General features: G+C 40.9%; 1 protein-coding gene across 4 annotated transcripts in view; it reads right to left on the bottom strand.

Moving 5' to 3' along the window:
- PBX1 (PBX homeobox 1) overlaps window positions 1-27,920 on the bottom strand; it is a 314,626-nt gene that overhangs the window by 46,017 nt on the left and 240,689 nt on the right. For 2 of the 4 annotated variants that reach the window (XM_058660561.1, XM_004589132.3), the window contains 3 exons: window positions 26,180-26,339; window positions 18,304-18,416; window positions 16,876-16,965 (listed from right to left, as the gene is read on the bottom strand). In XM_058660561.1, the coding sequence (XP_058516544.1) occupies window positions 16,876-16,965; window positions 18,304-18,416; window positions 26,180-26,339 (363 nt within the window). The remainder of the gene's footprint in view (window positions 1-16,875; window positions 16,966-18,303; window positions 18,417-26,179; window positions 26,340-27,920) is intronic. The other 2 variants (XM_058660562.1, XM_004589133.3) reach the window with 1 other exon arrangement.

Here is a 27,920-nt window from a genome sequence, read left to right as displayed (position 1 = left end):
ATAAACCCTTTTCCTACAAGTCACCACCTCAAATTTTATCCTGCACTTACCCTAACTATTGTCTGAGGGGGTACCCAATGAAAACTCAAATGCAAGACACTGTCAAGGCCAACGGCACAAGACATGTGCTACGTGTGCCTGTCCCTCTACACTGCCTTATTGGAGTACAGCTGTCGGTCAACTCCAAAACTACGATCTGCCTTGGCACCGTCTTAGCTTTCTTCTTTTTCTAATTAGTCTTTTTTAAAGGCCTGAAATGATCATTTGTATTGTCAAGAAGCATGTGAGACACAGAGGAGGGCTTCTGTAACTCATATGGGACATGAGGTTGTGTATATTCCCAGGCTTAGGGCAGAAGGTGTTCCCATTTCTGTTACAATTGCAAATAGGACAGCATCCAAGTTCCGCAAGCTTATGGGGTTTCTAGGCTAGATCAATACTTTATTTTTATTTAACTTTTCAAAGGTTATCCTGATCTCTTGGCAAAGAACACTGAGCGAAGCTTGATGCAGTCAAGGGGAGGTGTCCTGATGTAGAGAATTCTATTTTTGCCTGAACAAACATCCTCCAGAAATGCACACACCACCAACACACACACAGGCATCATTCCCACACACTCGTTTATATTCACAGACAGCTCATATACATTCAGCATCTAAACATGCACACTTGGGCATGTGCCCACGCCAACAAGCGTGTGTGTGTGCGCGCACACACACACACATACATACACATACACACACACACACACACACACACACACACACACACACACAATTAGGCAGTCAAGTCTAGATCATTTAAGCAAAGGGTGGTTTTGTTTTCTCCCCGTATAAATTATCTGATTGGCTGAATCTATACAGCCTTGGATTCTTCATTTCATTTTTATAACCTTTGATTTTGCTTTGGCTCTGTTGACAAGGCTGTTATTTACGAAGAGTACACACAGAAACCATACATATACCTTAGCGATGAGCAGCGGCCATACCTGAGACACGCACAGCAGTGTCTGCAGGCATGGAGAAGGCCTCGGCTATCCACTGACACACGGCAAGCTAAAGCCCTTCGACTTTCCTGACCATCCAAGAGACAGCAATTACCCCAGATTATCAGACCAACAATGACATGCTGCGTAAAGAGAGACACCGAGCCAACTTCACATCCCAAAGACTGGCATATTCAAGTACACTTAGGGCATTAATAGCAATTTACGTGCCATCACTGAGACAAAGCCACAAAGGCTCTGCTGGCAGCCTCTTATTTTGAAGCCTATTATTTGTGGGAGTTACAGGCTATAATCACAACAGAAACTTTCAAAACCCTTATCTTCCGTGACGCACCAAATCTATTTCAGAGCCATAATTGCTATGTCACTGGAGAGTTTGCTGCTTAATGCACTCAAATGCCATTTAGTGTTTGCAGGGTCATTACAGCGAAGAGAAAAGTGGGGGCAGATATGGTGGGAAGCTGGGGGATACATAGATAGAGAAGGTTGAGGGGAATGTGTGAAGAATGGGATGCTAGCCGCTATTGTGTCTAATTTACTTATGGGAGGATATTGTTGACTTAGAAATTCTACTTACTGAAAAAATGAGACTAAGAGCCTGAAGATAATGGAGGCACTCAAGACTTCTGGCTTCCTTCGACATGATCCTGGAGATAGCCAGCAGGTGTTAGGGCATGTCTCCTTTTATTCTGGGATTTTCAATCAAGTGTAAAGAAAATCGAGTTTAAAAAAAGAAAAGAAGAGCTTTCTTCTTTTAAATGGTTTCAGAAATCCCTGTAGTGAGAGTCTCCCTGCGATGTGCTGCTACGGAATGAGGGCAGAGCCAATGATGGTGAGCTGTCCCAGTCCAGTAACCTGAAAGAATGTGCTACTTTATACATGGTACAAGGCACAGCGAGGCTAGCAAAGCAACTAAAGGAAGAGAAAACATCTAGTTCCTCAAAGACCATTTCCTTGACCCAAGTCTAGCTCAGGTCACAAGAAACGCTTACATGTTGTTGCCATTTCCTCAAACTGACAATAAACTAGCCAAGGACTTATTTATGTGGCTACAATAATGTTAGGCATAGTATAAATCTTCAAAGAAATTTTGAACCAGCTAATATGCCTCCAGGTTGCTTTGGAAAATTTTCAGGCTCTATTTTATAACCTGATTTTTTTATGGACTCATAACCTGATATTTTTTATATATTTTATAGACTTTATAACCTGATAGATTTTATAGAACGATAGAAAATGTCTGGCCAATTCAAACTGTAGGGCTAAGTTTTTTTTTTTTTGAAGATGAATATTACCATTAACAATCTAGTTTTCACTCTAACGGACTTTCCATAGGCGCACACAGGGGAAGACTTGGTCTATTCCACTGAGTGTTTTTCCATTCGGAAATAGAAATTTCTCCATTTTCTACATCCTGGCTAAGTGTAGAGAGAGTAACAGCCTTTCTGTGGAAGAATTATTTAAAAATCATTAAGAAAAAAGAGGAACATTTTAACAATACCTATAAAATACTAACGCAACTTTAAAAATGTTCAGCCTTGCCAGTCATCAAAGAAACAATCCAAATAACACGAAATGTCATTTTATAATTTGATCATTGACAAAGACTGAAACCCTGTTCAGACACTGTTATGAAGGGAGTGTGGAAGTGGGAACCATCACAAATGGGTAGTGGGGACAATAAATTAATAAAAGTTTCTGAAAAAAAGTTTATGAAACACTTTTAAGACCTGCAACTTCTTCATATCCTCTGAGTTAGCAATTTTATTTCTAGGAATTGATCTAAGAAAATAATGTAAAATATTCACTGAATTACTATTTTGTTTGCCACAATAACAACAGTGAAAATAAGAACAAACCAGACTTTAAAAAAAGAGAGAGAACTGCCAAATGGTTCACAGTGGTGATATTAAATAAATGATTCAAGGCTTTCCCTGAAACAAGTTCCTATGCAGTTAAAATTATGTTTGAGAAGATTTAATGCTATGGAAAATATTCATACATTTTAAAAGATTTATTTTTATTTATTGGAAAGTCAGATATACAGAAAGGAGAGACTGAGAGGAAGATCTTCTGTCCGCTAACTCACTCCCTAAGTGACCACAACGGCCAGAGCTGAGCCAGTCCAAAACCAGGAGCTTCTTCCAGGTCTTCCCAAAGCAGGGTCCCAAAGCTTTGGGTTGTGCTTGACTGCTTTCCAGGCCACAAGCAGGGAGCTGGATGGGAAATTGGGCTGCTGGGAAACAAATCAGCACCCTTATGGGATCCAGGTGTGTGCAAGGCGAGGCCTTCAGCTGCTAGACTACTGAGCCAGGCCCTAAATATTCACAAATATTTTTAGCAAAACAAGTAGGCTACAAAATGGTCTGTAACTTTTCTGTACCCACACATAAACATACACTTACAAACAAAAATACTAGGATACAGAACAAAAACTTTACACTAATTTTCTTTGACTTTTCCTGAATTCTCTAAATTTTCTATGTTACGTATTAATTTGTAACAAAAAATAAATGTAAAGTGTATACACACAACTGAAATAAAGTCTTCATCTAACTTTGATCTCTGTTTTGTATGGCCAGCCTCTGGAGTTCACTATAGAGCCAAAGTCAGGGCTGGCGCATTGGCTCAACAGGGTAATACTCTGCTTTGCAGCGCCAGGATTCCATGAGGGTGCCAGTTCTAGTCCCAGCTTCTCAACTTTTGATCCAGCTCCTGTTAGTGTACCTGGAAAAGCAGTGAAGGATGGCTTAGGCCCATGGGCCCTGGCACCCATGTGGGAAACTCCAAAGGAGCTACTGTCTCCTTGCTCTGGATTTGTTCAACTTTGACTGTTGCAGCCCTTGCAGGAGTATATCAGAAGATTGAAGATTTCTGTTTCTGTCTCTCCTTCTCTCTGTAAATCTGCCTCTTAAAAAAAAATCAATCAAAAAAAAAAAAAAAAAAAGCAAACAGAACCAAAGCCAACGCAAATTTTGGCTAAATACACATCGTTGGAAAAAAAAGGGCTGAAGGAATTAGCATTCTTTCCAAAGAGTTAATTAGGCAAGTGCTTTCATAACTCTCTTACGGAATACAATTCCTGGTGAAGTGTCTACAGGAGTTGATATTCCCTTTCCACAACAAATAAAGTCAATGAAAATAACCACAAAAAACAGCTCCAGCCAGGAGCTGCTGGAGACATAGGCAGTAGGCCTCCTATTCATTCTTTGCCTTATTGCTTGGTACAATTACTGACTAATATCAGCTCCCAAGAAAGCACCCATAGAACCTGTGAGTGAATGATGCACAGATGAACTGTCCATCAAGCTCCATCCAGACCACAGAAAACTATGGGAAAAAGGGAAAAACAGCAATACACAGCTTGTTGCTTAATAGAATCTCATGGAAAATAATTTTATGTGCTGTTGCTGATTACTGGGTACACTGGAGATGAAAGATGAGTACCAGGTTGTAGCAAGTATAAAGAAAAACAAAGGACCCCAAAGCCATTTTCTGGTGAGATAGGCACAAGAGAAATTTTAAAAAATGTGTATGATTGTGAAAATTCTAGACAGAGAGAAAATTCAAGCCTAACAGTGAAGCTGCTAATTAAAGAACAACAAAGCCTACTCATTAACCACAGGTTTAATTAGACTCACTTCAACAAGAGTTTTCTGTACTACCCTGGCTGGGAGTTTACCTAACTTTTCAGAAATCTGTGGTCTAGAGTGGAAGTAAAACAGAAAAGTGCTCTCATTATGCATCCAGTGTCCACTGTGTGGACATAGTTTGAGGGAACCGGAAATTCTTCAGGGAGAAGACAGATCGGATGCAAGCCATCTTTGATGAGCAGGACTGCGATGGACTGTGAGGGGCACTGGGCTATGAGTTCTACTGTTGAACTCTAACTTCTGAAGACTGCCTCTAGGAAAAGCCAATTTTACTAGGACAGAAGAGAAAGAAAACTGCCAGGCGCTGAAGGAGCCTGCCATGTACACAGGAAGTAAAAAAAAAAAAAAGGAAAAAAAATCGTCATATCAGACAAGGAGTAGGAGTTGACATTTGCAGGTTTTGTTTTGTTGTTGTTGTTGTTGTTTGTTTTGGCAGGGGTGAGGGACTGGGGATATTGTTCTGGTGCCTGGTTTTCTTCCCTCTGAACTTTTTCTGCTTTTAGTTAAAGCATCCTACTTATATTAATAAAACTTAGATAAGCTAATGCATATGAAGTGCACAATAAACACACAGAAATAATACAATTATTAAATGTCATATTAGTCTGTTAATTTTCTATCCTTATTGGTTTTTAATTGTTCTTTAATTTACTGCTTTTATGGCACTTCCTGATTTTATTACTACTCGGTCCTTTTTTTTGATCTTTGTAAGAATCTTCTTTAGCTAATGCTATTTATTTATTTTAACCATTCACCCTAACTTTGTCGCTGTTGTTCTCTTTGCTAGAACAGCATCCATGTTGGGATGCTGCCTCTGCAGCCAGTGGCTTCATCTGCAAATGCCTATCTAGGTATCTGATCTTTTGTACACTTCTTATCCATAGTGAGCCTTAGTTTTTTTTCAGCACTACAATGGAAATGACTATGTTTGTCAAGGCATTAGATCCCAAACTGGGAGTCTGTCAATGGATTCTCCCCACCAACATTAGTGGAGGCTCATCTTAGCCCTAGACCTGTTAGCATGCAGTTCATGGTTGCCTCTGAAACTTTATTCCTAGAGCTCTGAGGGCTCTGTGCCTTCTGAGCCTCTGAAGTTTCGACAATAAGACAAGGGCTGAAAGCTTCCCCATAGGAACCTCATCTCGCTCAGAGTCCTCTTGGGATGGGGCTCAGGAGAAGATGGATTTCCATGCTCCCATGACAGCTTACTGCCCTAAGGGCAAACAGTTCAACCCTGGGCAGGTATCAGAAAATACACACTGCACTTCCAGCTTAAAGGCCACTAGAGAAGCAAGGGGAAAGCCACAAAAGCAAATGGAATGGAAATGTAACTGCATCTTACACTTGACATTAGCCAAAAGGCCAAGAAGCAATGTAACTGCATCTTATTAGTGATGAAATTATGCAGAAATTTAATGTTCAGATATTTCGAGTTTCTATTTTTACATATTGTAAATGCTTTAGTGGAACACAAAGTCAAGATGTTGCTTGGGACACCTGTGTCTTATGTTGGAAATCTTGGGTTCAAATTATGGCTCTGCTTCAAATCTGGCTTCCTGTTAATGCACACCCCAGAAAAATGTAGAGGAAGGCTTACGTACTGGGATCCTTGCCACCCACATGGGAGGCCCAGACTGAGTTCCTGGCTCCTGGCTTTGTCCTGGCCCAGTATGTGGGCACTTGGATGAACCAGAAGATGGAAGACTTGTCTATCTGGCTCTATCTCTTTTTTCCCTCTCTGACCTTCAAATAAATAAAACTAACTAAAGAAAGAAAGAAGGAAAATGTTTCAAGCCTTACTTATATATAAAAAAGGTATATAGTTTCCTTTAAAATGAGGCACACGGATGGGAATATAAGGCAAATACAGAACCTTCTTATTTCATTTAGAATGGTCGCTAGCAGTACTTGGTTACAGAGAGGATGGTGGGTCAACAGACAGCGATAGGAAAGCAAGGGAAACATCTCAGTGCTTAGAAAAGAACCAACTATTCTTCCTTCTCTCCATTCTTTTTTATTGCTGCTGTTGTTATAAACTATGAGAAAAGCAGGACACAAATAGTAAACTTACATGCAATTATAATACATTTGTGATAACTCAGAAAATGTACAATTCATGTATTCAATCATGCAAAACGCTGCTTCCAAAAAAGAAAAAATGCAAATATATTAAACAGTATGCAAAATGCAAATATATTATACAGAAACTCAGGAGTATTTATTTAGGAAAAAATGTATATAACCTATAATTTGCTTTCAAGTATATGGGGAAAAAAATCCATGATGAATTGCTAGATTGGCAGAAGAACAGAAGGACACACACACACAGCCAGTAATGTTAGTGTCAGTATTGTTAAATTTCAGTGATGAAAATAGGGTGCTGAACATACTGGTTTCACTGTTAAACTCTTTGAATTGTTCCATTTGAAAAAAATTTTTTTAAGATTTATTTATTTATTTGAATTGAAAAAGATATACACAGAGAAGGAGATACAGAGAGTAAGATCTTTTGACTACTGGTTTACTCCCTAAATGGCCACAACAGCCAGAGCTGAGCCGATCTGGAGCCAGGAACCTCTTTCAGGTCTATCACGCGGGTGCGGAGTCCCAAGGTCTTGGACCATCCTTGACTGCTTTCCCAGGCCACAAGTAGGTAGTTGGATGGGAAGTAGAGCAGCCGGGATCTGAACCTGCACCCTTATGGGATACCAGTGAATACAAGGTGAGGATTTAGCCACTGGGCTACCGCGCTGGCCTCTCATATGAACATTTCAACACAAAATGATGGGATTAAGCTAGTGTCTCAATGGAAGGGCTGGAAACACTGTTAGTTCCTTCTGTTGGCTATGCCCAGGCAGCCTTCAAAGAGCTGAAGAACCAGAGCAGAGTTTCGCAAACACCATGTGCTTAGAAAGGACCAGAAGAACTGGTCACATCACAGTCTGATGTCAGAGGCAGGGATGTGCCTCAAGTCAGCATTACATATACACTGCCAGGCAAGCCTGTGGCCAGGCCACCCTGTGGGTCTGCAGATCACTGTTTGCACAGACCACCAGGCTGAGGCCATGGCTCAGGGAAACCTGAAGCAGAGCCAGTGCCTCAAAAGGGCTCAGATTTAAGGAAACGAATCAAGATGAACTCAAAGACGTGTCCTGTTTAGGTTTGAAAACTATTAAGTTGATAATTAGTGGATGATGGAGTTGAAAATTACTATAAATAGAAATTATAATAAAAATAGTGTTTTTATATTTGTTATAAATCTCGTACATTAATTCATTAGTTAAAGTATATTGTTTTGATAATATGACAACTTCCTGGACACAGTTAGTTTCTGATAAAGAGTTTTTTTAATTCAAGAAAGGCTGACCAAAGCAAGAAGCGCTTTTTCCTGTGTTTTGTGTTCAGAATCTCCTCTGCCTAGCACTATCACCTCACTTTGGGTGACCATCAAACTCTTGGTAGATTGTCCAAAATGTGTTAGTATCCAGTATGACAACCACTAATCACAATGGCTATTTCTAACTCATAGACATAAGCTAACACTAAAATTTCACTTTCTTCATCACACCAGCCACATTTCAAGCTTTTCACAACCATGTGTTGCCCACAGTTACGTGTGGGATGGCACAAAAATAGGATATTTGCATCCATGCAGAAAGTTGCGCTGAACAACATGTTTCCAAAAAGAAAGAATGGCTTTTGCTACTGTAATGTGGCACATGTCAATCATGCTTATACACAACTGATATGTTTCTAGTTGAGAAGAATATGATTACATATGTATGTAAATATATACCTATTGCCATGGACATTCCCCAAATTCTCTAAAGATAATAAGCTGACCCTTCTGGGTGGCAGAGTTGATTCCTTTCAGAGAACCAAAGAACCAAGCCAGGCAACAACCAGTCCTCTGAGCTTTCTGCGATTTAACACAACATCCTGTGGATGTTTGTCTTTCTGTTGGTAAATATAAAAAAGCTTTCAATAAGTATTAGTAAGATAAAATGTCGATTGGTTTACTTATTGTATAAAATTTAAGCATTTTCAGATATTTATAGGCTATATATACCTGTTTATTATATATGCATATATTACATATGCAATGTATGTATGTATAATATATGTAGTATATATTATATAATATATACAGAGAGGTGTATATATTATATAATATATACAGAGAGGTGTATATATTATAGATTACATATATAGAGATAGAAAAGTATTCTCCAAAATTCAAATATAGCCAGAGATTAAGTAGAGATTTACAAAAAACAAGTTTTAAAGTGATAACACACTTTCTAAGACAGGAATCAACTAATTCATCTCAAATCAAAGTTGTGTAAGGACATGGCCGCTCTGTTGCAGAAGGCATATAGGGACAGGGTCACACTGGGCAGGAAGTGAACCATCTTTGCAAATCAATGTTAATGTTTCCCAGAATTAAACTCAGCCTGTTTAATTAGGTTAAGATTTAGTGAAATCTGGAGAGGCAGGGTCAACATCAAGAACAGTTGCAAAAACAGTGTTCTTTTGAAGTTGGGGTTTTTTATCTCTAGGGCAAAGGGCAGGGCCAACTTTTTAATTCTTCAACAACTGACCAGACTATACTAAGTACTTGGCTGCAGGGTCTAATGTGGGCCCTACTGGGTAGGATGTTATGACATATCCACATCAGGAGTATATTTGTCTTCTCACAGAGGGGACTATATCTAAAAATACAGTCCTCTCCTTTACTCATGGCTTAGAATACCCACACCTCCCACTGGGAACAGAAGAGCAACTGTTGTTTATAGGTAGCCTAAGATGTTACAAGAGGACTTGAACCAAATGTGGCTGAATTATCCTTTTGGAGTTCAAGAAATTGAGGCACATTTAGGAATCTTCCCTCCATAGTCACGCAGGCAGATGCGGAATACACACCTGCACAGATGTGCACACACACACACAGTATCAATATGATAGTATTTAAGGATCCAGCACCGTATTGCTGTGGGTTAAGCTTCTATCTGCAATGCTGGCATCCCATATTGGCTCTGATTCAAGTTCTGGCTGCTCCATTTAAGATCCAGCTCACTACTATCATGCCAGGGAAAGCAGCAAATGTGGCCCAAATGGTTGGTTCTTATTACTCTCATGGGAGACCTAGACGGAATATAGGATCCTGGCTTTGCCTGACCCAGCCCCAGCCTTTGTGGCCATTTGGGGAGTGGACAAATGAATGGAAGATTTCTCTCTCCCTCTTTTCTCTTTCTTTCTTACTGTCTCTTCTCTCTCTGTCTTCCAAATAAATAAATATATATTTTTGAAAAGATAATATGATTGCAGGATGGTATTTGGAGTTATATCAGTAACTTTGAGGGCAAACTTTGTTGCCAATAATTCTACAAAGAGCTAAGGAGTCACCATGAGACACTGAGTCCATGGTATGCCTGTGTGGTGGGGAGTAGTGCCTAGCTCAAACTGCTGCTGAATGGTCTTGATTTCTTCTCTTTTGCTACATAATTTACTTCAAATCCTTTCCTAGACTACAGAGTAGGTAGTCTCTACTGTCTAGTCTTCCAAGAAATGGAGATCTAGTTCCTGACAAAATGGTGAATGAGACTAAAAAAAGGGAAACTATCCTGAGTGGAGCTTTCCACCACCTAAAGTACCAGGCTTTTCATGACACAGCTTTGTTCCCTAAGGACAAAAGTCCTTCTGTTAAGTGAATGAATGGATAAATGAGTGAATATAAGAATGAATGAATACATCATTAAGTGAACTAATTTCATTTGTTTGTTGTTTTTCTATAAGTTTTCAGTTTAGCAGGTGGGAGAAAAGGATGGTTGCATATTAAAATATCATATTGAATTTTCAACTGTACAGATGGCTTTGTTGGCCTTTGGTTTTGTGATTAAACTGATAAGAATAGACACTACATTTGGTTTTGGCCTTTTGAGAAGCCACTTCGGTTTTGTGATAAAGGAGCATTAGGTGCCTTTATGTCCTGAAGGTGGGAGTCCATCTCCCACGTTCCCACTGCCTTCAAACCATGCTGAGTCGGCCCCAGAGAATCCAGACCCTTCTGGCCCGAGGCTAGTCACTACCCTGGCCCCATCACCAGCAGTTACCAACAGGCAACCAAGAGGGAACACATCTGGATATGGTTTAATCCCTTCCAAATTGAAATGCAGCCTAATAAAATAGGCACATTAAAATGCTGTTTAATTAATATGAGTTTTTTTTTAAATTGCATTTGAGTTGTAACTATCACCTTCACTTGCCAGTCCTATAATTCCACACATGGCAATATCTTATTTAATATACACTGTTAAGAAGAGGATATCTCTCAGAAGTAGTTAAAAAAAAAAAGCCAAAATTATGGCATGTGGTCAAATAGTACTGAGCGGCCTTTGTGATATCCAAAGGCTGAAGAAGCATTTACTTAAACAGGAGGCTATTTTTGCCCTAATGATTTATATTCTGTTTAGTTACTTAGTAAATATTCTTAACTTTCTGGTCCTGTTAATACAAAAGAAAAGAAAAAATAACACAAAATCTATCTACATTATGGTTTATAAAGATAAAAGCTTTGTGTATATTTTTCCACTACTGTAACTATCACAGAACAAAATTAATGAGATTTTTCAGTCATAAACTGATATTCCTGCCTGCTGTCTTTTCAGAGATAGCATTAATACTTAATTACCATTTCACCAAAACTTACAAAGAAGTTTTTTAGATCTGTTCACATCTGAAATTGGCTAGGGTGAACTCATTATATTTAACCCATACTTTATTACTATTATTAAAGCTTTATTTATTTTTATTGGAAAGTCAAATATACAGAGAGAAGGAGACACAGAGAGAAAGATCTTCCAACTGCTGGTTCACTCCCCAAGTAGTTGCATAGCCAGAGCTGAGCCTGTCCGAAGCCAGGAACCAGGAGCTTCTTCTGGGTCTCCTATGTGGATGCTGGGTCCCAAGGCTTTGGGCCATCCTCCACTGCCTTCCCAGGCTACAACCAGGGAGGTGGACGGGAAATGGAGTAGTTGCGACATGAACTGGCACCCACATGGGATCCAAGTACATGAAAGGTGAGGATTAAGCCATTGTCATAGTGCCGGGCCTTTAACCCATAATTGAAAACAATAAAAAATAAATGTTTTAGTCTAAAGAATGATGTTTTTTTGCCATGGCAAATCTCTGGAATTTCAAAGGGAAAAGTACAGATCATGTGAATACTTTCTCTTCATGTTATTCTTCCAGATTTCATTTGAAGGGGTAGAAGAGGCCGGCCTAGAAAGAATGGAGTATACGAAATCCAGTGGATTTTTTTTTCTTGGCAGGCTTAGAGGGGAGGGTTGGAAAAATCTACATTTAGTCTTAATCTCCCTGAGCTAGCAGCAACAATCAAAGATCAGACATATAGAATTCTAAAACTAATGAGCTGTAAAGGGATCTTTGAGCTTGCTTAACTGGTACATTTTACAGATGAAGCAAAACGAGGTGAAGTGAGTTCTGAGAAGGAAACCCGCCCAGAGGAGCTACGTTCCCTAACTTCAAGTATTTTCCCTTTACCCCAGGTATCCTTGGGGATCCAGTTCCATGTCTTGTAGAGAAGGCAAGGAGGAGCCCATCAGAAATGATGATATGTCACTCCAAGGAAGGCTATCCAGAAATAGGCATGTTTCCACAGGAACTCTGAGCAGAGAAGCAACAAGGAATCAAAGGGGAGAGAGACCTCTTCAATATCCTCACCGGGGAATTTCATTTTACTTAATGTGATTTGGATTTTAGTCTTACAGAATCTTCAGGGACCAAGAAGCTTAGATACCACTACCAGAAAGAAAGCCCTGAGGAGGGTGTCAGATTGACAAGATGGTAGAGTGACTAAGGGATACCCTTAAAGAAATAATAATTAGTTGGTACTTTCTAGCTGACACATGAGATGTGGCTGATGTTCATTAAGATGTGTTTTTTAAAAGATTTATTTAGTTTTATTGGAAAGTCAGATATACAGAGAGGAGGAGAGACAGAGGAAGATCTTGCGTCCATTGATTCACTCCCCAAGTGAGCCGCAACGACCAGAGCTGTGCTGATCAGAAACCAGCAGACCAGAGCCTCTTCCGGGTCTCCCACGTGGGTGCAGGGTCCCAAGGCTTCAGGCTATGCTCAACTGCTTTATCCCGGGCCATAAGCAAGGAGCTGGTTGGGAAGTAGGGCCACCAGGATTGGAACCAGAGCCCATACGGGATCCCAGTGCATTCAAAGCGAGGACTTGAGGCACTAGGTGTCCTTGCCAAGTCCTAAAATGTGTTTTTATTGAAGCAATATGTTTTCCTGATTGATTTATTCATTCAGCAAACATGTTTTGAGCACTTGATGTGTGTATTTGAGGGCTGCATCCACTCAGAAGAGTGAAGGAGACAAAGTCAAGCATGTTTTAGAAAGGGCATGCACGTAAGGAAAGGATGTGAGAGTGGTGAAGCAGCAAGAGGAGGGGGCAGGAAGGCTAAGACGAACTGGACTTGGGATGCCAAGACGATTTTGATAGTGGGGTGGGAGACGAAAGGTGTGTGTGAGATCAAAATGACGTGGTTGTAGGTGGCATACATATGTGAGTCAACATGAGGGAGATTAAAGTATGCAGTCAGGTCAAGGTGAGCTGCTTCTCCTAAAGGCTTCTGAAGATTCCTTCAGTGATGGGAAGGTAGACGGGACAGGTGGATGCTTGAGTAGGTTGGAGCAGCATATGGAAGACCCTAAGTGTTGGTCAGGACATCAGCTTGCTTGGGTAGGCACGAGAGACTGCCACTGATTCCTGAGCAAGGAATGACAAAGCCCAGGGCATGTGGGCAGGAGAGGGGAAGAACTAAAGACAGCAACCATGATTAGGAAGTTACTGCAATAGCCTAGTTAATGAACTATTTCTAGAACCAGGATGGTGGCACTGGGAAAGGGCATGATAGGTAACTGATCTTTCTGTCTGACTGACAGCGAAGGGGAATAATCTTCTTCCATTACTCAGAGGCACTCAATGCCCAGGAAGCCATGCCCGTTGTCATAAGAGAACACAGGATACCTATGGCGGTATAATTTAATTCTCACAGCTGCTAAGGAAGGGGGTCCTTAGCCCTTGTATAACTCCATGTCCATCTCAAAAACATAATTTTCCATCAGCAGGGAGAAAAAAAGTGACAACTGTGTCCTAACCTATCCTCACAAGGAACTACCTACTGTGAAAACTACTCACACAAAGGGAGAAAAAAGGTCAAATTAGAAAGTTACCGCTTATAACATTTCATTGCATTCATGTGGAACAATTTATGCTTTGTCAAGCCCTTTCCCACTTATTTTCTCATTTTCCCTAAAGCAGTCCTTGAGGTATTAAGGCTGGGGATGACTGGCCTCATTGTCTAGAAGAGATTCCATCTTTGCCCAAGGGTACACAGCATATACACAGCACACAGACCAGCATCTGCTAACTCTTCCTTTCCAGGACTATAATCACTGCATCTTGCGACTCTAGCTCTGTGGTCAGCTAAAGGTAAGAGATGTGAACTTGAGAGGACTTAAAATATATGTTGGCTGGATGAGACCTGAGTGCTGTGAAAACCCAGGCAGAGGAGCACAAAAAGTCTGCCCAGAAAATGTCCTCCACCAAACGAAACACAACCCAGAGGTCGTCTGGGATTCCATTGCTGCTTTCGGGTTAGGAACTGTTTATTTTTACTTCTTGGCACAAACCATTTATTCCTGTCCCTGCCTCTTCTTGTCTCCCCTCTGTCTCCTTTTCCTGTCAGCCATGGCCCACCTCTGCACAAGCATATGTCTTGACATTGAACTCCAGCACTTTCAAACACATCCCGCTCTAACTGGCTCAGTCTCCCGCAGGTGGCACAATTTAAAATGGATACCAAAGCAGCATATCCTACCAAGCCCAGTCTTTGAATTGCTTACCCTGTATCTTAAAAGAGCCAGAAATACAATAGCCACAATTCACTGACACACAAAAAAATTAATACAAAATGAGAGATCTTTCAAGTGGCATTTTCCAGCTTAGTCTTGTGGTGGGCTTATGCAATCAGATATAATTGTCTGCACATGTTTGGTTGCAGTAGTTCACAAATGATTCCCAGCCTACTAGATGACGTCAGGAGGGTCAGTGTTGACACACCACAGGCAAGCCAGTCTGAATGCTGTTTTTTTTTTTTTTTTTAAATGCTGCCCGATTTGGGAAGAACTGTCAGCCTATTTCCTGCCTGGTCACGTGGACATCCTGCAGCCCCCCTTTACAGTAGGACCTTGTTCTGGTCCCCACACTGATGCACTCCACATGCTTCTCCTGTACTTAGGCACAGAACAAAGCTTTCTCTGAAAAAAAAATTATACATATATATATACACTCCGCATTTCAAAAAGATTCAGGAAATCTGCAAAACTTTCCATGGAAAAAATCTATCTTACATCTCAAAAAGATTTAAAGTACATAAACGTATGCTTAATTGAACACCCTTACCTCCCTACTACTGCCACACACACACACACACACACACACACACACCTGCTTCATTCACTTGAAATTGAATTCCATACACTTCCCCACCATCATATCTTGTATTTTTCTAAACATGTATTTTTTAATGTTTTTTTCTAAAACGGCAAGTCAGTCATTAGCACAATAATAATAATTAATATAGGCACAAACAGAAGGTGAAAACACTGCCTCTCTGTCCTAAAAATCTTTCCTAGAAGGCAACAGAACTGAGCAGAATATCTTTACCAGCATCAGTTCTGATTACAAGGGATTCTGTCCAAAGACCACCATATACAGAAATTCCAATTGTAAAGGGCCACGTCACCAAAAACAATGTCTGGTGCCTAATTCCCTTCTGCCAAATCCTAACCAAGTAGCTATCCAATCCATAATTGGATTCTCCAGTGCTGGGAATTCCTGGCTTCCAAAGACAGCCAATTCCTTTTTCAGAGGATTCTGACTCTGAGAAAGGCTCATTAAATATTGAAGCGAAATGTATCTCTCTGCAACTTCTCAGAGATTGTCTCCTCTCCACTCTACATCATTCCTGCTGAGTCAACCTCTTCTTCCTGATGATAGTATGTACGACACCATTCAGTAACACCCACAGGCTCTCTCGTCTGGAGGAAGAATGCTTAATTCTTTCGACCAGTTCTCTTCTGATGAAACAGTTGGTATCCTCTTTACTGTTTCCAAGCTGACCAGAATCAGATGCGCTTTGAGCAGTGTGGAGTTGAGGAGCCCATCAGCTGCTTTGGTGCGTGCATTCTACATCAATATGTGTAGACTAACTTGATACTAATAAACCATTCTTCCCCCCTCCCCAGCTTCCTCATTTCACTTTAGTTATAACAACAGAAATAAACATTTAAAAAAAATGACCACCACCAACCAATCCCAGCACTCATCAATAGATCAAAGTCAATAGTTCTTCCGGAGCCCCCTGGAACCTGAAAAAGCCAAGAAACCACCCCAATCAGAATAGTCTTCTTTTCCAGGCTGCCCTCTTGTCCTAGCTTGCTGTCATCGCCGCTGAGATAGCAGACGATTGATCTGAGAAATCAAGTTGGATTGCTGTCCCAAATCTACACTCGGTTCTCCTTGTGTCTGTCTGATCGATTTCACTCTGTGCGACACAGCTTGTCGCTATGAATTTTCATGCTAGTCAGGAGCCGCCAGCACACCCAAGAACAAGTACAAGACGGTCTGCGCCCTCCCCGCCTTTTCAACACACCCAGTCTCCATCTTAATTTTTTTTTTTCTTTAATCACTCATAGAAAGACTGGAACAAGGATTTGTTTTAGATCGCAGCACTGGGTGCAAGAGATTTTGGTCCCTGCTTTTCCTCCCCATATAGTCCAGCCCGAGTTTGTGGTGATATTTCCTTCGACTGTTGTACTAGGTGTCACCTGTTTAGCAGCTCCTCTCAGCTGAACGCATGTGGCCGCAGGTGCCATGCAAACACTGATTGTGTCTGACAGCCCTAGACGCCAGCTGCCTGCATGAAGCCTGCCCAGTTGCCACTTTTTTGTGGGTAGAACACTGCCGATGGCATGACCGCGACAGAAACAAGAAAGTAGGGTACCGTAAAGCTAAGACAAGTCCTACTAAGTGGTATCCTGGACCCTATGGCTTTGAAATAATTGGTAGTGATAGAATAAAAACAAAGAGGAGGGGGAGCCTTGTTTTCTTACACTGATGCCCTGCGGACTGTACATCTGACTGGCTGCGAGTCCGTCACTGTATCCTCCTGTCTGGCTGATAACATGGCGAAGGGTATCCACCTAAACAGATGAACAACAGAGAGGAAATTAGTCAGGGACATGCAGGGAAAGGGCGGCAGATCATCATCTTACAGGCTACCATTTGGGCATGGCCAATTAATGCAATCATCCTGGAGACGAATAGTTTAGGAACAGTCCAGCAGATGGAGGCTAGGTCTTCTCTGTATGTCAAGTCCATTATCAGTTAAGACAATACCTTGCTTAAAAAAAAAAAAAAGCTGGGATTCCCAACACTGAAGTTCATTTAACAAACTGGCATGAAATGTCAGGGAATGGGTTACAGAGGAGGTTAAAGGTCAGGAGGTGTAGCCATTTCTCCTTCTTCCCTCTAGGTCATTCTGCTAGCTTCTCCTCTGCTATGTAACCAATCAAAGCCAGGGTCTGGTATAAAAGACATTTGGGCCACCACCTCACAGGCAGAATAGCATGTGACTAAAATCCTTTTATGAGAACTTAAATGGCAGCTAGCTCAGTTATTTGACCAAAGTCATACCACCTCCTCAAACTGGTTTACAAGCATAGTTTCCTGAGAAAAGGGCTGAACCACTGGCCAGGGGTTCTATGTCAGGAATATCATGTTTCTTGTTTCACTTGCATGGTAGGATATTGGATTGACACAGCCCAAAACTTCCCGAATAAACCCATATAAGAGCACATGTCTTGACTTTCACATCGTGCTTCATGCTGATACAGTTGAGTATCTTCCTGAGGTGACATGAAGGTGACCAATCCACTAAACAGCTCTGAGGTTTGATATACATGACTTTATTTCTGCCTCTCCAACACAAATGTATGCTCATCATCAGAAGCCCAAGTCCCTGGATCTTAAGCATGACTAAGAAGATGAGTTTAGTCAAGCCAGCTGGGTGTTTCTAAAGCTTGAAATGGAAACAGGAGATATTGATGTGTTTGACCGCTCATTAATTACCCCCTTGTTTGGCAAAAGTTGAATTTGAAGAGCCAACAAATGAGAGTGAGACTTGCAAATGGCGACAATGGATTGCACTCCTTCTCTATTTCTCTTTAGTGAAGTAAGATCACGCGGGTTCCACTTGTTGAGTCTGCCTTGGTAACCTTATCCTTGTACTTGCCACTCTTCTCCTACCTTCCTCCTAGTGTGACTGACAAGCCAGAGCCAAATGCATTCACAAAGTGTGGACAAGATTCCCCATGACAATGGTGTCTTATGGCTGTTTCGGTTTGGTTTGGTTTGGTTTGGTTGAGGATGAGGTTTTGGTTCTGATCTCTCTCCCTACAGAGAAGCAGCAAGTGCCAATACGACTGAGGGCTCTTGGACTCTAGAGCATTCACCTGGCGGCATATTGGCTGGGTCCCTACCTGTGATTGCACGTTGGCTCCAACCTGGGCCCCTTGGTAAGAATCCCCATTGAGTGACTGCACGCTCATGAACAAATCTCCAGAGTTTGACATGTTAAAAGAACTGGAAGAACCTGGAAAGGAAAGAGTGAGGCACCTGAATCACAGAAAGGAAAAGGCTTGACCCCTGAAAACAACAGCCAAGAGGAAGAACAACATGCAAAGCAACCTCCCCCCAAACAAGAACCAAAATAAAAATAACAACAATAGAGTCTGGTTAGTAGCATGAAGAACAGAGCAAGCAATACAGGGTGCAACTTTTCAGGTTATGTGAAGCCACATCTTACTACAAAATTGCCATTAGGACTGCTTCAAGCTGAGAAAGAAAACGCTTAGTCTTCTCAACTTTGGATGGAAGACAGTCTGCAGACCTAGGGTCTTGCTTTCCTGCTAGACTCTAAAATGCTAGAGTTGGCTGGGGGACCGCAAACAAAGAATAAGGACTGGTCAGTGATCCCTCTCCAATACGATGGAGTACCATCTGACTATGCTATTGTCTCCTTTCACACGGGGAACAGGGTCTGGGAAGGGAGGGTGTGGAAGCAATGCTACATTTGGGCTGATCCTGAGATACAGGTCCGGAGACACTCCTGATTTCTAGGAAGAAGGTGAAGTAACTTTCAGGGTAACAGACAGCCCAACGAGCCTTGAGGTCCACAATGCTACATTAGCCTCATCTCTCCTTCCTTGCTAACCTGTTGTTCAGAATGCAAGAGCGAGACACTGAGTAATGGGCCAGAATCCTCAAGCACGTATGAACGTGAGGCTTCACCCAGAGAGTTGACCTTTAGGTTCACCCTGGTACCATGCAAAATCCACTGGCTCCACTGTGATGAACCCAGCCCTCAAACTAAGCACAAGGGCTCACAGAAGTGGATATTATTCTGAAGTTATCGTGCAGCTCAGTGCATTAGGAAAGAAAGCTCAACGTGCAAGATTTAGTTAAAACATGACGTTAGCCTGGAAAAGGAGACCTTAGGGACCCAGGTCAGTTGCATTTTATTACTTCCAACCCCATGTTGCTCAAATTGCACTCTTGCCCTCATATTCTGAGACAGCCATCGTCAGTGCGGAATTGCCCAACAATGATTCATGCCTCAGCTCTGATGGTCTTTCTTTTCTGCTAAGACGAAGAAAATTTTTTGAGCTCTGCTAAAGAGTTGTCCTACATGGAGAGCTGCTTGCAGCTAAGCAGAGTGGAAGACTTTTCTCTCCCATAGAAGGGACCACTTAAACGTGATGAATGCCCATCTCTGCCACTATTCTCTGTGCTTCCAATGTGTTCAAACTCCAACAGCAGGAGCTGTGTGGAAGGACTGGATAACCTGTAAAACTTGGGGACAACCACAAGTTCAGAAAAGCCTCCATTTTTCTTTACTCTGTGGGATGTTTATCCACATGCAAGGAACTAACCACTAAGCAACATAAGCTGCCCTTCCATCTAGATCCATGCTCAGCCCTTCTCTCCTTGGAGGAAGGAAATGTTTTCTTGGGGGAGGGGGCAAATACAGGATTGTGATGTTTCCAAAGTTCTGCAAAATTTCTTTGCCTCATCTGGCACACATTTCTTTGTTGACCTTTTGTGAAAGGAATTAGAAAATACGGGTCTTAGCAAAACAGATGAGGCGTGTCAGTGGGGTGAATGCTTTGGCCAGTAACTTCCTGTAACATATCCTTGAAATTGTCCTCCCCTGTCTATGAACAAAGTGCCACGTAGCATAGATTCCATTGTCATGCCAAGATACGCCACATCCAGGCCTTCATGCTCTAGTCATATCAATCTCAAGTCTTTTTCTGTAATCATGGAGATCTAACTTAAAAACGAAGGCCTTTGTCATGTTGCAATATAAGCTTACATTTAGACATCATCAGAACCATGACGAGCCAGCTCCAAGAACCCAAATGACAATGATTTCCATGTCATCAGACCTTCTCTCCCTCAAGCCCTCAAGAGTGTTCAGTTTGCAGCTAAGGTATTCTGTCTCCCTCTAAATCACATGCCCTGTAATAAACACATAACCTGTATGTGTGGCTGATGGCTTACTGGAAATTAGCACACAAACTGAGAAGCGGGACAAAGTCCCCAGGGACTATACTGCTTCCAAGCAACATGGCACCCATGGAACCATGAAGGCATGGAATGTGCCATTTACAAGATACACACTGCAACTGACACAGATGACTTAAAAAAATATATGTGCATAGATAAATTGTAAATATGTCTGGCTGCCTAATATACACAGATAAATATGCGCATATAAATGCACTTCATGTACAAATGCATTTGTATCAGAGCAGTAATTGCAGAAATAGTCTCCTGAGCTCGTGGCTGTGCTGTCTCAGCACCGCATTGACTCTGTACACCCACATACAACAATCCCAAGGCTGCCGACTCATAAATATCTAGAGGCAGCTATCGCACTCCGGGAAGAGATCAGGTGGCACCAATGCCACATTAGAGCAGACAAAAGTCTGCCCAAAAATCTAAATGATGAGGGGAGTAGATGTTCCTTATTCAGCGTTGAAAGTTGGGAAAAAAACTAAAAAGATCACCTCCCGAGAAACACATAATCCTTAGACAAACAGTGAATGGTCTTCCTTGGAGGTGCTGGGGGATTCTCAAAGAGCTGAAACACAATCACTGGGCTTGCCAAGAAAGACTTTCAACAATCTTACCTGCAAATTGTTTTGAAGTAATCAGCAATTATTAGAAGCACATTTTAAAATGTGCTTATATATTGAAAGGTCCTGAATTTGGCTTGGGAAGGGAGGCCAGCAGCTCACTGAAACTTTCATGCAAACTTTCAGGGCATGTACAGAGTTAACTCTGCACTCAAGTCAACATAGATGACATGATGTGTCCCTATGAGTCTAACCCATCTGCCTGGGCTGACACCATGATGTGGAAATGAGTCAACATCTGCTTTCACAAGACAATTTCCTGGGACTGAGTTCTACTCTAAAGAATCTTCAGGAGACTTATTTCTCCAGGAAAGGAAAAAAAAAAAATCAAGTTCATAATCTGAAAAGCAAATTGGAATGAGAAAAAATGGTAATAAACCTCGAGCAGGGCTTCTCAATCTTTCTAGTGACATCTTCAGCTGGCCTTTACCACGGGGGATTTATACATTGTGGCATGGTTAGCCACATCCCTGATCTCCACCTTCCAGATGCCAGGTGCATCCTCCTTCTAAAATTATGACAACCAAAAACATCTCTAGACTTTATGGAATGTCTCTTGAGATGCAAAGTCACCTTACCTGAGAACCAACAGCTTTGAACATCTTTCCTCTTAAAGAGTCCAAGTGTTGGTTTTAACATGTGTGCATTATTTCTAACAGCAGGTACGGGAAGTAGCTGCATGTCAAAAATGGCCTCCAATCCCTTAGGTTTAGGATTCAAGACCTCCAATAGATTCTGTGGCCAGCTTGGTGTGACCGGACTCCCTCTGTCATTTGAAGGCGTGAAGGCTAGACCCCCTCCTCTGAATGTACCTGTAATTACGTTCTTCCTTGTTTCTGTAGTTCCCTTTTCAAACTACAACATTTGTTGTTACTGTCTACTTGGGGGGCAGAATAAAAAAGAAAGGGTTGCTGAACTCATGTGGACTCCCTCCCATAGTACACATGACAGGGTTCTACAGTCCCAACTCTAGAAGGAATGGCTTCCTTTTTTCACAGAAAAATAAAGGAGAAGAAAGAATATGTAAGCAAAGATAATTTTTAAAAATTAATAAGTGTTTCTGTGGATTTACCAAGTGGTCAGTCAGCTTTTCTGTATATAAAAGTTTCTTTCAGGGAGCTGGAGTCAGGGTTTTAACATTAAACATTCCCATCAGTCCTGAACAAAGCCAAACTTCCTATTCAGTGTCACAGGATTATGGGCAGGTTGCTGCTAACTAAAACAGTGTGACAGGAAGAAACCTCCAGCTAAACTGGCTGTTCTCCTTGATGTGCACACATACACAGTTAAGCAAAAGACTTCATATCTGAGGGTCCTGTGATCTCTTAGCTAATCACAGAACCCGATAAAATAGCAAGGCTGATAATGTGCCTTGGCAAACATCTGTAATGCACAAACTAATTTCTTCTTTCTTGGATGTTAAAATGTTCTCCAGATGATAGGCCAAATTCCAGAAAGGGATTCACTTTTCCGAGATCTTAATCTTTGCTTTTGGGCCCGGCACAGTGACCTAGCGGCTAAAGTCCTCGCCTTGAAAGCCCCGGGATCCCATATGGGCGCCGGTTCTAATCCCAGAAGCTCCACTTCCCATCCAGCTCCCTGTTTGTGGCCTGGGAAAGCAGTCGAGGACGGCCCAATGCATTGGGACACTGCACCCGCGTGGGAGACCCGGAAGAGGTTCCAGGTTCCCGGCATCGGATCGGCGCACATCGGCCTGTTGCGGCTCACTTGGGGAGTGAAAACATCGGATGGAAGATCTTCCTCTCTGTCTCTCCTCCTCTCTGTATATCTGGCTGTAATAAAATGAATAAATCTTTAAAAAATCTTTGCTTTTTATAATCTTAGCAAAAACAGGCAATGGAGAATGTATCATTCTAGATCCCTCCAGAATTATGGAGCCAGGGTTCTAAATGTTGCTTCCATCAGTCTTCGCCTGCTTTTTTAAAAACCCAATTTTCTCTTCTTCACCTTTGACCTATGCATTTTGTCCAACTCTGCTGGCATATACTATGAAGCAGGTTTAATATCTCTGAATGGTTTGCTAATCCCCCATAGTTCCTAGGTCCTAGGTATTTTTATTTTTAATGAATTGGACTTTAAAAATGAGACAAGGCAAATACAAACAAACAGGAAAGCTTAGAAGTAGCACTTTTGCTTTTTCTCTTTAAAATTTGTTTGTTTGTTTGAAATTCAGAGCGACAGACAGCGCTATTTTCCACCTGCTGGTTCATTCCCTAAACAGCCACAATCATCAGGACTGGGCTATGTGCTGAAGCCAGGAGTTTCATCCTTGTCTCTCATCAGCTGCGTTCTCAGGCCACTAGTAGGGAAATGGATCCAAAGTGAAGCAGCTGGGTCTCGAACCAGCACCCATACGGATGTCAGCATCACAGGTACCACGTCACATCACTGGACCCCAGCAGTGAACTAATTAAAGGGAGCGGTGTACTGCTCTCTACAAATAAGCCTGTAGAAAGAGAAGGGTTTACTTGACTATTATCTTCTTTGCAGTGGACATCAGTACTTCTACTTCGTGAAGCTTCTGACAGAAGCTATTGTTTCAGTTTTGAGGAAATAAAAAGTTTCCGCCGTCTGGTGGTGTCCTGCAGCAGGTTAAGGGACAAGCACACCGACACCAGAGGGTCTGGTTCCAATCTTTGCTACTTTGTCTCTGATACAGCTTCTCATTAAAGCACGGGAAGTGGTATATGACCGCCTATTGGGGCCACTGCAACCCAAGTGGAAGACTTGGACTGAGTTTGGCATAGCTCAACCCTGCCTGTTAGGGTCATTTGGGGAGTGAAACAGTAAATAGAAGATCTTTTCTCTCTCTTGTTTCTTCTCTATTATTTTGTCTTTCAGATAAATGAATGAATGGATAAATAAATAAATAAACAAAATTCCTTGGTTTCAAAACTTTAGACTTAAAGCTCTGACAAAATGCACTTTAACATACAAACATGTTACTTAAAACCTGGTGTTGTGATGACTATTTTATCCTGTGAAAGCCCTGGACAACCAGTACCCAGCCAAATAAGTATCCTATGTGAAAAGCTGTAATATTTCAAAGTCCTTATTTTATCTGTGCAATGATTTGGGCTGTGTTAAGAGCAGAAGAAAATAAAGAAAAGCCCATTTGTAACTTTTCATGTTATATCTTTCAAAATTCCATGCTATTACACATGTACCATAGTATTTTCTTTTGTCTCTAATTTAGACAAAAGCACTACAAAGCACTACTTTGCATATTATTTCCAACAACTTAGGTTCACCTGGAAGACTAACCTCATATTTTCCATAATAATTTACTTTGTGCTCAGAATAGTTGCATGAAGTTTAAGCCAGCAGAAAAACTCTAAGGAGAACTCCAATCATGGACTGACACTCCATAACAGGCAACACAATTCTTACACACAGAGAAGGGGGCTAAAATGCTTACTTTTCTCTTTTTAAAGGCTTTTGGAAAGAATAAATAGTTACTGATTTGGTAATGAAGGGAGTCCACAGGGCCCTTCTAAGGACTAGTCATAAGTCATGCTAGGCCATCTGTGATGCAGATATAGCACGGACAGGAAGAAGTCATTTTGATATCTGTTCTGCATTATGATAACCTTTGCAGGAGTGCTGAGTGCATTTTTGCTAATGTTGACAGAACTGTACTTCTTCCAAAGAGACAAGTGGAAATGTCTGCTAGCAGTGCAATTCAACTTGTGTTTGGGGGGCTGAAATGCTTAATAACTGACCAGATGGGGAAGAAGGAAACTCTGGCTATTGAACCTGCTAACCTTGATCCTTCGTCAAACACAACATGATGGGGATAGAACAAAACAAACAACAAAACCCTCAGAAAGCAAATATGCTTCTCATAGTAACCCAATTTGCAGTGATGGGAAAAATAAAACTGGATTGAATTCTACTTTGTCTCACCATATCCATTTTGAAAGCCCAAGCCACTCTTTATGCATGATTCCATTTAAACAAAAGAAAACCATGATGGGGCAGCTCGTGGTTTGAACAACCTAATGATAACAACTTAGTGCATTTAAACGCTCGCGAAAAACATCGCTGTGGAGTGCTATGTGTCTGCAATAACAAGTCGCCATAACGGTGAAAGAGAAGTTGCCTTAATGCATAAGGCAGTTTCAGATACAACATATTCAAAGAACTGTGAAACTAGTTTTAGTCACGCTGTGACCAATCAGTTCATTCTGTGACTCTTTAAAACTGAAATCCTTGGTTTTATTAGAGATGTGCACCCCAGTCAACATCAATGCATCTTGCTCATTATGGGTAAAGAATATCTGATATCAAGCTTATGTAACAAGGAAATATTTCTACTTTTCTCTTACAAAAAATGAGTATCAACATGCCCTGCATACCATATGAACGCTAAAGTTCTATTTTATGCATTACTGACCATTTTTTTTGCCTAGGGAAACCCACAACTGTTGGCACAAGGCACACTCAGACATATATCACGTTAGCCAAAATTTGAAAATCGTGACTCAATGAACATTTATGGAAATAAAGTTTAGAACACAGCACAGAACCAATAAAATAACATGATAATTGGGAACCTGAATAATTCCAGATAATTACTGGAAATTTTCCTTAGAGTTTCATACAAAAACCCAAGCAAATAAAACAATACAGAACAACTGTAAGTAAAAGAAACAGCTCTAGTCTGACTCTGAAGACCAGGGTGCTCTAAATGAGGTATTTCATTGTTAGAAGTGTGAACATTTCTGTAGAGAATGTATACTAACAGGTGACCCAGACGAATGGCAGGGGGAACAAAATAGACAAAGATAAAAACCTTTAAGGAACAGATGAAACTGTGGGACCCCAAACATCACTTTCACTTACTTGCTGATTCTCCAAAAGGAGAATCTAAAGTTTCATTAAAACCATTTTTCTCTGTCCCAACTTATACAGCCATATTAATGCAGACTTCCTGATACTCACCTTATAAACAATGCCGCACACCAGGAATGAACGAAGAACCCCAAAGTGCCAAAGTATACAATCCAGTACGTCAACTGATCACTTAAAACCCAATTAAAATAAAACACCAATACATGAAAAATAATAGAAAAGTAGAGCATAACACTCTTACCCTCCCTTAACTCCCCAAAAAAGCAACAGACAAACGCACCAGCTGAGTTGGGCGTGGAGGGTGAGTTAGCTTGGCTTCCATGGGCTGACACGTTGGTAGCAGTGACAGCTGTTTTGGCAGCATAAATATTGGCTTCCTCTTGAAATTTACCTATGTTCTTCTTGTACCGGATTCGCTTATTTCCAAACCAGTTTGATACCTGTGGTGGTTTAAGAGAAGATCATTAACCTTTTCATCTTTCAGAATCATTTCATCAGAACAAGGGCTTCTGAGGAGGTGACGAGGAGGGCAAGGGGGGGACGGACTTACCTATTTGTTTTTCAGCAACATCAGTGAATACATGTGAAGTCAGACCTTTCAGAGGAGCAGCTATACCACATGAGGCTCCCTTGCTTAACAGTCACACACAGCTCAATCATTTGGGGGAAATTTTTCTATAGCAGGGCTGTCAGCTAATCTAGAATCTTTTTAATTTAGAAGAGGCCTTATAAACATGCTTGCTCCTTTGGTCAAGACACTAAAATAAACCTAGCAATTCATGAGAAATTCCTGTTTCTTATCAATTAAATTTAACTTCATGCAAAGAAAATACACAGATTTTAAAATAGCTGCGTATATATACATATCAACACACAATTGTTTTCAACAATAAACAAATTTTAAAATTTTAGAAGTAATTTTTATATGGATTGAATTCTTAGCTGCATTGTACTATAGACTTTTGGATCAATATAATAGATTTCTGTGAATACTCTTATCTACAAAGGGAAAAGTTTGGTGTTATCTACATAGGGAAAACTGAAGCACACAGCTAATTTCGCCTTCGAATTCCGGGCTTTAAATGTTAGAGCCAATGAACATAATAAGCCTAATTTACTTTCATTTGTTACTTTATTTCCTGCATGTGCCTCACAGCAACTATCTGGTACCCCAGCCCCTGTATGCTAAGGTCTCTGCTGGAGACATGCAGAGACAGTGGAATTCATGTTTCACGCCTGTAATCCCTGCCTAGGGAACAATGCTTTAACCCCACATTCCAGGTGTGATTCCAAAATACAATGTGGTTTTCATATGACTACAAAACAACATTGTGGATTTGGTAAGGGAAGTAGGAACTAATTACATGCACACACCATGGGTTATACATAATTTACATTTGCAGCTAAAATTCTTGTAAACCTGCATTTATCTTCAAATGCATTAGAAAAATTAAAAATGTCTTTTAAGGATAGTCCTCAAAAGGGTAAGCCTTTGTTATAAAAGTCACACTCCACCACTGCACCATTAGCAAATAAGGAAAAAAATTCAATGAGATGATGCTTTATTTATTATAAATATTGGTACCTACAGAAGAAAAAAAAGGAGAGTTGAACGAGCGGACAGAGAGCACATTTGTTTACATTTTACAACCATTGCATATATATTTTCCCTGAAAATTGTGTTTTTCTTGATATAACTTCACTTATGTATATGAATCAACCATAATTACAATTGCTTTTTTTTTCTTTTAATTTGCGAGTGAAATAGGGAGAAAAGAATCAAGACAGATTTTTCTGGAATAACTGATGAGTTGCAAGAAAGAAGAAAGAGTAGTTTAGGGAAAGTTTCAAGGAAGGAAAGAAATGCCTGAGACCTGATTAAACTAATTAGATAGGTGTGGGGAAAAAATGGAAAGGAAGAGAGAAGGTGGAGACTGTATAACGTGGTAGGAATGATTTCTTTCTAAATGAGGCTGGAACTGGTGGCAAAAACAGCAGGTTAGTTGAGGTATCTTCTACAT

The sequence above is a fragment of the Ochotona princeps genome, chromosome 2, assembly GCF_030435755.1.
Source record: "Ochotona princeps isolate mOchPri1 chromosome 2, mOchPri1.hap1, whole genome shotgun sequence".
Classification (NCBI taxonomy): Eukaryota; Metazoa; Chordata; class Mammalia; order Lagomorpha; family Ochotonidae; genus Ochotona; species Ochotona princeps.
The sequence above is the reverse complement of the archived record's forward strand: the minus strand, read 5'-3'. Positions and strand labels throughout refer to the sequence as shown.